The sequence below is a fragment of the Marmota marmota genome, unplaced genomic scaffold (genome assembly GCF_001458135.2).
Source record: "Marmota marmota marmota unplaced genomic scaffold, marMar, whole genome shotgun sequence".
NCBI classification, from domain to species: Eukaryota; Metazoa; Chordata; class Mammalia; order Rodentia; family Sciuridae; genus Marmota; species Marmota marmota.
This window is the reverse complement of record NW_026000021.1, coordinates 6,716,430-6,730,421: the sequence shown is the minus strand read 5'-3', so window position 1 is coordinate 6,730,421 and position 13,992 is coordinate 6,716,430. Positions and strand designations below refer to the sequence as shown.

Genomic DNA, 13,992 nt, shown 5'->3' with positions numbered 1-13,992 from the left:
GGTTGTTTTCCTGTGGTCCAGGTTACTCTGAAACTTCCCCTGTTTCTCTCAGCCTGTGTCTCTGTGTGCTTAAGTTAAAACTGAAGTTGGTGCTTCTAGTTTCTACATAATTTACTATTTCACCAAATCGTATGGCTAATGTGCATCCGTTTAGAGATGGCCCTGTCATGGTAGGTAGTTTATTCACTCTTCACTGAATGCCTGAAAATATAATATATGGGCAGTCCACAAAATTTCATGATATATTACTACTGTCCTTTTAAAATGCTATGTGATTGTTGAAACCATTGAAGTTTTCCTTCAAATTGAATTTAATAAGATTACATAAATGTCTGTACAGTGTGACAACCTCTAATAGTTGTTATGAAGGCCACCTCTTTTGGACATAAAAGAGTGATGTTCCTAACCTTTATACAGAATTAAGACTCTCATTTAGTAGGATGATGGTGATAAGATAGACTCTTGGTCTGTTCCTAGAAGTGTCTCTTTTATGTTAAACCACTCTTGTGAAAAATTAACACGCTATTAGCATGTATATTAAAGCACCCTCTGAGGATTCAGCAATCAAGAATGATGACTTAAGGCAATTTTCCAGAACATTCCTCCATTCCTGATTATGTATCTGTCTTTTAGTTGATGTTCTCAAAGTGTGGGTCCTGGGACCCCGAGTGTCCCCAAGACCCTTTGAATGGATCTACAAGGTCAAACTATTTTTATAGTAACTCTAAAGTGATATTGCCTTTTTCATTCACCTTCTTGCATGTGTGGGGCTTTCTAAAGAAGCTACTTAAAAAATTCTAAAGCAGTGTTATTCTTGGGAAATTTATTTTGCTTTGGAATATAGTTTTTTTGGGGTTTTTTTCCCCACCATAAAGCTGTTTGTTTATATTAGTATGGGCTTGTTTATTTTTTGTAATTAATATTTTAGAGAATTATCAGTTTTCACTTTTGTGTGGTTCATATCAAACGATATAATCCATATGAACAAAAGGTTTTGACACAGGTATTGGAATACTGCTCTACATGTTCCTTATTCAGGGTCTTATGTAGGAATTTACTTTGTTGAGGCTTACTTGACTACTTACCTGGTGGCCTATGAAAGGTATGCTTTTTGTAACTTCAGACTTTATTTTAAAAGGCTTTTGTTCCACTCCACTGGAAGGTGGGAATCATTGTGTGTGGGCATGGACCTGGGAATTATGCCATGTAAGTGCAAAGTAGTCATAGAATCTAATACCAGGTAGGCTGGTATTAGATTCTGTGACTAATGTATCATTTAGCCAGTCACAGGTTGTTATTTTGTGATATTAACTTCACCACAACCGACAGGAACATGGACATGTTCACTATGTTTAGATTTCTTAATTTTTAAGTGCACTTAACTGTGTACTTATGCTTTTCTTATTTTTGTGTATATTTCTTGCCCTCCTATTTCTATATCGATTGTTTTAGAAAGTTATATTGTCTTCCTATCATGAAAGGTCAGGATTTAGTGTTCCAATGCCTCTTGTCTTTCCACATTTCCCCTTCTCTCCAATTTTTTCATTAGAAGATCAATTGATTTACTGCATTATAAACATCAAGTAATGTAAATGCCACTTATGGATATGTCTTAATTCTAGCATTGCAAATCTCGAGTAACACTAATTTTTCCTAAAATACATATTTGCTACTACCTGAGTTGGCCTAGGTTTCTGTGTTTTAATATCTGATTCTTAACCAATTCTGCATTAAAACTCAAACTCTTGGGACTAGGGACTTGGCTCAGGGGTAGACTACTTGTGTAGCATGTTTTGCATATACAAGGACCAGGTTCAACCCCCAGCACAACTTATTTATCAAGGATTTCTCCTGAAATCTTTTGAACACTGTCAATATGTGAAACTATTTGAGTGATATTTCATCCCTCAGTCTGCCCTCTGCACAGGATCAGTTCCATGCAAAACACAGAGGAAATAAGTAAGTAAATAAATAAGTAAATAAAATAAAACTCAAACTCTTCTCAATGTTTACAAGCACCTAGGTAGTTTTTTTTTTTTTTGATCCATCTTTGCTTCTTTTCATGGAGTCATTCTTCTGAGCTTTCCATCCTCTCGCTGAAGTCAGGTTGGGTGATTCTCTGAATTCCTGCGTAGAGACTTCTTTTTAAATACAACAACAACAAAGACAATAAAAGTGGATTCCTTCTTCTCCTCTTCTGTGTGGGATTCCTTTTTTCCTATAGTCATATCTTACTCTTTATTTGCTTTGGCAGAGTAAAAGAATGTATAGATGTGGGTGGTGCACATTTTGACACTGTAGTCATATTAAGCCCTCTACTTCATGTATGTGGTATCTATTTCTATTTATTGGTCTCTTTTCAGTGTTCTTAACAGTGTTCTGTAGTTTACAATATGGCAGTCTGGCAAGTGTTGGTAAGTGTATTTTCTAGGTATTTTGTTTTTCACAATATTATAAATTGATGCTCCTAAAATTTTATTTTCCAATTGATTGGTGCTATGATAGAAAAAATATAGTTTTTAAAAATAATTCTGTGACTTTACTAAATTCACATATCAGTTGTATAATTGTTTTAAAAATCACTTAAATATTTTATATAGGAAATTGTCATGTGTGCATAGAGCAGTTTTACCTCTTACATTTTGATATTCATGTCTTTTTTCTTGTCTTATCAGATGGGATAGAAATTCTGTGTATATTTTCAGAAGCAGAATACATATGCTTTTAGGCACTTGCTCATGTTTGTGATAACTCCATGTATTTTGATTAGCAGTAGATTATTCCTTCTCAGTGCTTTATACTATTCCCTTGTATGACTGTGCTAATTTATTTATCTACTCTGATGTCAATGAGTGTATGCATTCTCAGGTTAAGGCTGTTACAAGCAGTGTTTCTATGAGCATTCTAGTCTGTGGCTTTGAGTGAACATGTATTTGCATTTCTGCTGGGTTTGCATTCCAAAGTAGACTTGCTGTGTCATTCACCATGGGTGTATTCTCTTAAAATACTTACAAAATGTTTTATCATTACTATTCTTCTATTGCATTTTTAATGATTTCCTGGGAAAGAGGAGATGAATGCGTGAGTTTAATTTTCATATCAAATTAAACATTAGGCGTATGCATCCCTTTCAACTTCTGCTCCTTGTATTTGTCCTTTAAACTACTCATCAGGACTTGAGTCAGAACACACATGGACTCTACTTTGTTTGTAACCAGAAGGGGACTATGACTTTCATTTCTTTATTCTTTTCTTGTCTAGTTTATTGCCCTTTCTCACGGGGACAAGGAACCCACAGGTCTTGCCCCAGGATCCCAAACTTGTAACTCAGGAACATCTCCAGTTTCTGGTTTCCTTTGGTCAAGTTCTTACTGGAAGCTTGCTTGGCCTTAACACAACTAAGGCACATGCTCTTTTGGCAGTCGGAGGTGTTTCAAAAACCAAGGCAATTAGGACAGAAGAAATCCTTTCACTCCTCTGGGACTCTAGCAGCCTCCTCTGTGTTTTGCATGGAACTGATCCTGTGCAGAGGGCAGATTAAGGGATGAAATATCACTCAAATAGTTTCACATATTGACAGTGTTCAAAGGATTTCAGGAGAAATCCTTGATAAAACTAAGATTTGGGGATTTCCAGAAGAAGCCGCCTCTATGTTAACCACTATTTAAGAAGAACCCCCCCTCCCCAGTTCAGGTATCTAAACTCAGAATTTCAATTATAAGGAATATAAAATGAACCCCACTGTTAAACTGAGAATATTAAAATTACTTGATTTTTAAGTCTACATTTTTCATGTTTCCTAGACCCTGAAGAATGATTTATTTAGGCTTTTAAGTAAGGAAATCTAAACCTTTATCCTAAAACTACTACATGACAGATAGGGCTTCAGGTTTTTTTACACAGCCTCTGTTACCCTCAGTTTACTCTTTTATAAAACGGGGCTAATGGAATGTAGGTTAGTTGTCAGGCTCATATGAGATCAGGTAAAATGCCCAACATAGAGAGTGTTACATAGCAAGCCTCTGTAACAGATGGTTTCCTATTATTATTTTAAGAACACTGTAAAGTTATGTTTTCTTTGCTTTTTAAAATGTGATATTGGTGTAGAATAACAAAACAAAGATGATTAAAAACATATAAGCAAAGTTGACACAGGAAGAACAATTGAAGAATTTCAGCCTTGGGAAATGTATGTATAAAGGATATATGCTAATTAACTTAAAGCAGAGCTTTTATTCAGTATTCAACCTTAATATGGTTATTACAAATCTAAGGCAAAAAAAAAATCTCTCTCTTATAACACTGAATGAAAGTAAAGCACTAATGGCCAATTGCTTTAAATATTTATAGAAAGTATCATGGAGGATGTAAGGGACAGGAAGGAGGGAGTTCCTCTGGGGATCTCCAAGGAATGCTTCACAGCCACTCTGGAATCGCCTCTACCCTGGGAATGGTCAACTCATTTTGTACTTTTGTTTCTCCAGGGAGAAGTTGGCTGTGGCCCGACTACAGCGAGAAGTTGCCCAGAGAACAAGCCAGGGGGCCATGGTGAGTCCTGACTGGTCTGAACCTCTTGTTCAGAGGTCTCTGGCTTCAAGGTCATTTTGTCCTTTTAAAGATACTAAGCAAAATATTTGTTGCAGCAAACTTAATGACTCTTTGGTAAATTATACATTTATAGTGCAGTTTAGGCTGCTCTATCATTTGCAGAGAAAAAGAGATTAATTGACAGGAAAACTACTTGGGCTTTGAAAAAAATGTTCAAATATTCAAAGGCTTGTAATGCTTTATTTGGAAAAGCTCCACTGGCTGCCCAGGCTTCCAGCTGTGAGCACAAGGTCCATAAATGAGTAATCTTAGATTATCAGATAAGGATGTTTAACATAATTCAACCCTCTTAGTTCTCTGACCTTAAACAAATAACTGAAAAAAGCACCAAGATGCTTGCTAATGTAATTGTCTTTTATTCTATTCCTTCTCTCCACTATTTGCAATACATTTCTCCCTGTCGTTTTCAGCTTGTGCCATTTAGAAAAGGGATGTTTCCTTGTGGTTTGAATTGTACTAAAAAATCAATGTGGTTGTTTTGGTCCCTAGCAACTTCATTTTATAGACTGTCTTTGCCAAAGTATTTGCCCAGGTGATACTATAATATCAGAGACGACTGTCTCCAGTACCCAGGGAATGCATGTGTGTAGATTAACTGCTATTGCTACCTCTGAGAAGAAAATATGACACCAAACTTATTTTTCCCCACTTATGACAAAGCAGTGGTATGTGTGTAATTTTTCAGCTGAAGATTTTTTTTTTTTTTTTAAAGAGAACGGACACATTTTCAGCCCCTGAAAGGCTGTTTCCATTTGATTTGTAGGGGTAAATTGATAATGCATCCACTGAAAGAGTAAGAAGTTTGTGAAATATACTGTCCTCTCACTTCTCCCAAGATTGGAGTGAGAGGCTGAATGCTAAGTGGATTCTGTAAGGTATAGTGGCCTGAGAACTTGCCCAAATCTTAGGGAAGGTGATTACATTGCTTGTTTTGCTATTGATCATAATGCAAAAAGAATCTTGAATGTTCAGGCAATTTGAAGCAGCTACTCAAAACATCGTTGAGCAATGAAATGGAAAAATAAGTTGGAAAAAATAAAGATCTAGCTGAATGGTGAACTGAACATTTCCAATCTAGAGTTCTGTCTGCATTTAGAAATGTTGACAGGCAAGGCCGATCTGTTAATACTTTAGTCCTCTGGGATGAGCTCCTGCTTACCACTTCATCAGCTATGCTTGAATTGAATTGAGGAGGTGCCTTTCCTAGGCTTCCAGCTGTGAGCACAAGGTCCATAAATGAGTAATCTTAGATCTCGGTTTTCTCATCTTGAAAATGAGGAGGTTGAAATTTTATGATTCCCTTAGCTCAGTGGATCATGCTGCCAAACATTTGCCCATGTAAAGGTTTTATGATGCGCAGCTTTTTTTTTATGGTAATAACTAATTATTATTGAAGCTCAGAAAAGCAAAGACCTTGGAACAATGAAGTTTCACTCTTTCTGACTCTGATGTTGAATGTGCCTGATTTGAAATGATTGCAGATGGATAAATGTCTACTCTTGTACAAAAACAAAACCTTCTTTTAAAACACGATAGAAGTAATGGTTCAGTGTGAAAACAAAAGCAAAACCAGAAAATCTATATACAGATAGAAAGCAGCTGACTTTGTAGAAGTTATGAGTTACCCATGTTCTCTTACTGTATTTTAATGATGTTACTGAAAATGACAATTTTATACTGATATATTGGAAAAATAATTATTGAGCAGCTACTATATGCCTGGTACTATCAAAAGCAGTAGTGATTAAAACAGGCAAAAATCTGGTTATTATAGTTCAGTGGTTGGGTAAACAGATATCCGATATGATTAAAATGTTAGCTGGTGGAAGGAGGTATGAGAAAATAAAACAGCAAAATGGGAGATCTGGGGGTCTAGGGGCTTACCATTTTAAGTAGAGTATGCATAGTGATGAATCACTGAAAAGTTAATATTTGAGCAAATCTTGAAGAGGAAGTGGAATTTTCCCCCAGGGATATCTGGAGGAGGGCAGGATATCCAGGCAGGCAGCTTAGTTAATACAAAGGTGGGCCAGAGCCCAGGGAACTGTGTGGGCAAGGTTGGCTGCAAGGGATTCCAAGAGAGGGGAAATTGGAGGAGAAAGTCAGAAGAGATGGGAGCAGAGGAGTCAGCCCCTCAGGTCCCCCTGAATCACTGGTGCATGCTTTCTGTGAAAGGAATCATTAGGAAACTAGGGACAAGGCAGTGACATGTTATGGATCAATGCCATTCATGTCCCTGCCATTTCCCATTCCATCATTAATTATACCTCAGTTCTTTTGAGACACCATCATCTCTAACTTTCATTACTTTTATTTTCTACTCCTTTCTCATTTTTCTTTTTTTCCTTATATAGACAATCATTTGAGTTTTGTAATTTAATTTTATGTTTCAGCTTTTCTGCTCCTGCAATTCTTGATTTCTAAAGTCTTCGTTCTTTAAGTATCTGAGAGCTCCTAAAACAAGGAAGTTCTGTTAAAATCCTTTAAATTTAATTCTTGCTGCTAGAAATTTTTCTGTGGAACTTCTGTTTCATCTTTAGCAGAAGTGGAGAGTTTGCCTCAACCAGATCACCTTATGCTTTCAAAAACCACTGTTCCCCATTTTCTGTTTTTCCACATGAAAGAAAAAATGGGATGGGAAAAAATATGTAAAAGGTTTACTTAAAAAGCCATATGAATGAATTGAGGCAGATATTTATTTTTAGAAATCATCAATAAATTTGTTATAATCAAAGTCCTTAATGCAAAATGTGCTCTTTTTAAAATTTGCTTTTATGTAATAGATCTCATCACTTATATGTTTTCAGACTGTTCCAAGGCACCATTTTGAGAAATTAATGTTTTAATAATTTCTTTATTTAGAATAATTTTAGATTTACAGAGCATTGTGATCTTGCCTATTGTTTGCCTTAACATTAACACCATACATAACTGTGGGATAAATGTCAACATGGTGATGAATATTGGTATATTATTATTAAACAAAATCTCTATTAGAGTTTCACCAGTTTTCCTACCTGGTCAGGGTTTTTAGCCCCCCATTCCCTCCTGACCTGTGGGAAAGATTGGGGGAGCACGCCCTGACCAGGACAGGCCATGAAAGGTAAAGGTCGACTGGCTGCCTGCACTCAGCCCCCCCGGAGGACAAGCAGAAGCGCCAGGGAGAACTGTCAAAGCAGGATCTCGTTTAATGAGAAAACATACACAGCTAATATAATGTACAGGAGCCAATCAGGATAAAGGTCAGCAGGGTGCAGAGAATTTACATCTACACCCATCCTACAGGCAGTAATGTCTGTGGGGGCAGAAGGGTTCTGAGCCTATCCTAGAGGTGGGCCGATTCTTCATCACAACCCATGGCAATGCCTTCTGGCTAATCACTAGGTGCTCTCTTAGCCACACGTGGCCCCAGGACTGGGAAGCGGGTAGCAGCCAGCAAGTTAAGTTTCCTCTTTTCTGATGCAACATGCCCCACTTTACATCATGCCCTACACCACCTATGTCCCCTTTTCTGATCTGGGATACCACCCTGGATTACACATTGCATGTAGAAAGGATTGTTTTTAGTGGCTAGCTGAACACATATGTGGAATTAAAACCAGAGCTTGGGGTGAGGCAGGTCTGGATTCAGTGTATATCTCCACTGGTGGTTAATGATATTACCTTGGATACATTGCTACTTTTTATCAGTTCTGTTTGTGATTCTGTTCGACTATCTCAGATATTAATTTTAGGATACTTTCAGCATATTGAATGCTTTATTTATTTTTTTTCCTTCATTCTCACTTTAAAGAAATAACTCTCACCAGTATTTTTCATACTTTGGTTATTTTGCATTAACTCTCTAAGATCCTTCATCTTCCTTCTGTGAGATTATTCCATTTTGTAGTCCATTCCACGGGCTCAGTGTACTACAAGTTCTGTTCTGTCTTTAAACTTCCATGTCATCTTAACTTTTTTATGGATAAAAAAATATTCATTTCACCTGTTATGTTTGGATATGAGTTGTCCCCCCCAAACTCATGTGTGTGTGTGCAATTCAAGAAAGTGTAGAGGAAAAATGCACTAATCAGTGCATTAATCCCCTGATAGAGATTAACTGGGTGTAGGCATGTAGGGTGTGGCTGGAAGAAGTGGGTTCCTGAGGGTATACCTTTGGGGTTTACTTTTTGTCCCTGGTGAGCAAGTTTTCCCTTGTCTTCCTGATGCCAAATCTTGAGCTGATTTCCTCCACCACACCCTCCCACCATAATGTTCTGCCTGGCTGGAGCAATGGAATTGCCATCTATGGATCAAGAACTCTAAACTGTAAACCAAACAAACTTTTCCTCCTCTCCTTGTTCTTGACAGACATTTTGGTCACATCAATGAAAAAGCTGATTAAAACACCACCCCAAGCGTATCAATTCATTCATTCTCACTATCTTTTATATTATATTTTTTATATTTTATATTATATTTTTATATCTTTTATGTTTATAATTTTTGGGTTTTTTTCTATGTAAATCTTCACAAATTCTAGGTAGTAATGCTTGGCATGATGTAAGGATCGGAAAGATTTTTTTTTTTTTTTTTTTACCAAACTGATAATTAATTTTCTAGCATCATTACTGAACAATGTAACCTTTACTATCTTTAACCTTATCTAGTATTCCCAAAGTTAATATTAACCGAGGTCAGCAATGGGAATGCTGATATTTTTCCATTTAAAGTACTGTTATACAAACTGGTCTCCAAAAAATAAATAAATAAAAGAATATCCCCTACTCACTTTTTAAAAATAAACTCATTACAGAAAAAAATTTCAGGTTGTATAAAACATTCCCATGTACCCCATATCCTGTTTCCCCTATTAAGACCTTACATTAGTACACTAGTACGTTTGTCACGATTAATGAGCCAATGTGATATGTTGTGTTAATAAACTACATATTTCACCAGATTTCCATCATTCTAATGTCCTTTTTTTGTTGTTGTTGTTTCAGGGTCTCAGTCAATGATATATGTAACATTTATTTTTGTGTCTCCTTAAGCTTCTTTAGTTTTCAACAATTTCTCAGATTTTCTTTGTTTTGGATGACCTTGATAGTTTTAAGAATAATGGTTAGGGTTTTTTGTTTTGTTTTTGGCATTTGTCTCACTGGCATTTATCAGATGTTTTTCTCATGATTTGGTTTGTATTTCAGCAAAGTAGTTCACATGTTAAAATACCCTTTTTAGTCACATCATATCCAGAGTATACACTGTCATCATGACATTTCATTGTTAACACGAATGTTGGTCTGGTGGGTGAGGTAGGTTTTGTTGAATTTCCCTACTATATAGTTACTTTTCCACCGTTTTCTATCTTGTACTCTTTGAAACCAACTCACCATGTGTAGCCCACACATAGGAGTGGAGAGTGATCCTACCTTCTCGAGGGTAATAGCTACATAAGTTCTTTTGAATTCTTTCATGGTACATTTCTCTTCTTCCCCATGACTTTATTTGTTCCCTTGCTTATTTATACATTCATGAATGCATTGATGTTTGTTTTATACTTTGGGTTATGAACAAATACCATTTTATTTATTTTTTAACAGAAATGATTCCAACTTTGACTATTATGAGCATTTTTATTGGCTTCTTGAGTCAGTCTCTCTGACAGATTCCCATCATTGTGTTTACTTTTTTTTAAAAAAATTCTTCTTAATACTCTCTTTCTATAATTACAAGATTCTGTAAGCTCACTTTGTATGCTTCATGCCCCTGTCATAGAATCAGTATTTCTCCAAGGAAATCTGGCTCCTTTTAATGGACAAGTGAATTTGAAAACATGAATAATGAGTGTCAACTCACATATTTTATAAAGCTTATGTAAGGTAGTTTTTATTCCAGGGTTGTAATGTCTGCTTAACACCAGAAATATCATCAACACAATTGGCAAAAATAATAGATGAAGAGGCAAAATACAATTCCAGTAGTCTCAGGGAAAAAAAAAAAACATTAATAAAATGCAGTAGTGGAATTTTATTTCCTTAAGTTGATAAAAGGATGCCCAGTGAAAATCTTCAGTCAACATTGTTCTTAATAATGAAGTATTCAAACATTCCTTTTAAAATCCATAACCAGACTAGGATGTCTCCTGTCACTGCTTCTGTTGAAGTTCTTGTCTTGGCTAGCACAGTAAGGCAAGACAAATAATTGGTATAAGGGTTGAGGGGCAGTTTGTACTATTTGCTGTCAGTCACTCTGTAAACAGAAAAAATCTCAGGGAATCTTTACAGAAGCTTTTGAAGATTGTTGAATGTAAAATGAATGGAAAAAAATCAATAGACTTTCTCCTACATCAATCCTTATAAAGTATATTTAAAAAAATATTTAAAACATGGAAAAAAGGGATGTAGTAATAAATCTCAGGCAAAATGTTATGAGATACTGATGGAGAAAAATCATTAAAGGGCTTAAAAGGAGACCAAAATTAGTGGAAAATTATGCCATACTTGTGAAAGGGAAGACTCACTACCATGAAGATACCAATCTGAATAATGTATACATTCAATGTGATGACAATCAGAATCCCAGCAGGGTTTTCATGGAATTTATCTAGCAAATACAGATACTAACATGAAAAAAAAAGTTTCACCATATATGATATGGTTTTAAAGAAAAATAATGCGTATATTGTGTTTTGTCATGCATGAAGATTTATTGCTGAAACAGTGTGATGTTGGGGAAAAGATATTCAAATCAACCCTAGAATAGAATGGAGAGCCTTGAATTATACCTGTGTATATGGGAGATAATGGAAGTAGAATTACAAACTAGGAAGAAGAGAATGGGCAATTTAAAAAGGCCACTGTGGCAATTTATATAGCAGATGGTATAATTTAGTTGCTATCAAATACCATGGAGAAAAGTGAATTTTGTAAAAATCAAAAGTTGGAAAATTAAAAGTGAAAATATACAACTTTTCTGAGTTAATGTAGGGGAATATGAGATGTATAAATAAGAAAGGATTTTTTTTTAAATACAAAATGCATAAACCATAATGGGAAAAGATAGATACATCTGAATACATTTGAAATAAAAATGTTTGTTTAAGAAAGATGTCATTAACAAAATGAAAAAATATGATATTTGAAATAGAAGCTAGCAGAGTAGCATGATGATCAGTAAATGCTGAAAAGTTTCTTGTTCAGAAAAATGCAGATGATAAATTAAAATCCTTTGCCTATCTATTTGGAAAGATTTTTGAAGGTTGAGAACTCCACTAGGCAAGGATATGTAGACATTGAAATTCTTCTGTACTGTTGGTGGGATTGTAACTAATTTAAATATTTAGAAGATCCATTTTGTATTATCTTGTAAAGTTGAAGTCCAAATTGCTTGTGACTTGGAAATTCCATTTTATATTTCTATACTAGAGAATTTTTTAACATACATACAAAGTAGTTCATAGAAAACTGTACACGTTAGCTCCATTTTATAAGAAAAAGTAAAAACAATGTCAAGGTCTTTTAGTAGAACAGGGCAATAAAAAGATTTATTCAGAAAAATAATATGCAGATGTTAAAATGAACTAGATTTGCATGTGTGTACATGGATAAATGCCGGAAGCATAACATTAGAAAAAAAAAAGATGTATGGGAATATCATACTTCAAATTTATTATAATGAATACCTTAGGGAGGAGAGGTCTTAAGTTGTATCGATTTATTTAATTTTTTAATAAAGTACATACATGATTTTAAAAAAATATGGTAACACTGGATGGAATAATGTAGTATTGCATTTTCTGAAATACTCTCTGAATTTTAAAAATACTTTATCGCTAATGATCATAAGTGAATTTAGACTAAAATATTGAAGTTAAAAATAGTACCATCAACAGAATGATGGGAATAATAAGAAGAAGATATTAGAAGATGTGTTATTTCTATGACCTGGACATGGCAAATACATGTCTGAGCATAACTGCGGTGTCATAAACTGAAGGTAAAAGATGGAGATCAGACAGAGAAGGTGATAACTTCTATCATACAAAAGGTTAAATAACATGAAATTAAATGCCATTTTTATTGCAACATATAAAATCAACAAAAGGAGATAAAATACTAGTAATTTGTAGAGAAATCCACAGAATAATGCTGTGGATTATGTAGCTGAATTAGTGCAATATTGAACTGTGCTTGAAAAGGTGGATGGCCTTGGAAACTTCAGATTGCCCCAGGATTCTTTCAAGGATATAATTAGTTGTCAAAGATAACATTACTATGTAGCACTCCCCTGTCCAGGTCAAGTAACACCTGGAATATCCCAGGTCCACCATCATATTTAGGGAAATTTCTACCTTTTTTCCAATTCAGCTTTTAGATTCTACCAGAAATATGGAAGCAACAGTTATAAATATATATGCCCCAAACAATGGAGCATCTATGTTCATCAATCAAACTCTTCTGAAGTTCAAGAGTCAAATAGACCACAACACAGTAATTCTGGGTGACTTTAACACACCTCTTTCACCACTGCATAGATCTTCCAAACAAAAGCTAAACAAAGAAACTACAAAATTCAATAATACAATCAATAACTTAGACCTAAATGATTATATATATATATATAAAGTATATTATCCATCAATGAGTGAATACACTTTCTTCTCAGCAGCACATGGATCATTCTCCAAAATATGCCATGTATTATGCCACAAAGCAACTCTTAGTAAATACAAAAAAGGTAGAGATACTATCCTGCATTCTATCAGATCACAATGGAATGAAATTAGAAATCAATGATAAAATAAAAAATAAAAGATATTTCAACACCTGGAGACTATATAATATGCTATTGAATGAACAATGGGTTGCAAAAGACATCAAGGAGGAGATTAAAATATTTGAATTTTAATTGAATGTTCCATTCATTTTCCAACAGGACAGAAGTTTCAGAAGACAATTTATTTCAGCAATAAGTCTCATAGTTCTGGTGGCTAGAATGGCTTTGTTTTGTGTTTGAAGTAGGGTGAAGGTGAGAAAGGACACCATGAAGCATGACACTCTCCTTTTGTTATTCTTTAAAAATCTGAAGTAAAATTTCAAAGTCAGATGCAAGTGTCTTAACTATGTAATTTGGTTAGTTTAGATTCACTATGACACCCGCAGCTGATTGAGGTGTAGAATATTTTCATCACCAAAGTTGCCTTTTCACTCTTGTCAATCCTACCTCCACCTCTGCATAATTAATTATTGATATACTGTATTCATTCTGCCTTCTCTTGAATTCTATGTAACTGGTACTGTACAATTTTCTTTCATGTCTGCATGCTGTATTTCAATATAATGTTATTGAGATTCATGCATGTTTTGTGTTCATTAGTAGTTTTTTAAAAAAAAAAAAAAAAAA

The 13,992-nt window shown here is 34.9% G+C and overlaps 1 protein-coding gene across 13 annotated transcripts in view; it reads left to right on the top strand.

Moving 5' to 3' along the window:
• Nckap5 (NCK associated protein 5) overlaps positions 1-13,992 on the top strand; it is a 953,350-nt gene that overhangs the window by 430,551 nt on the left and 508,807 nt on the right. For 12 of the 13 annotated variants that reach the window (XM_048810448.1, XM_048810447.1, XM_048810455.1 and 9 more), the window contains one exon: positions 4,485-4,548. The exons of the other annotated variant lie outside the window; for it this stretch is intronic. In XM_048810448.1, the coding sequence (XP_048666405.1) occupies positions 4,485-4,548 (64 nt within the window). The remainder of the gene's footprint in view (positions 1-4,484; positions 4,549-13,992) is intronic. 13 annotated transcript variants of the gene reach the window in all.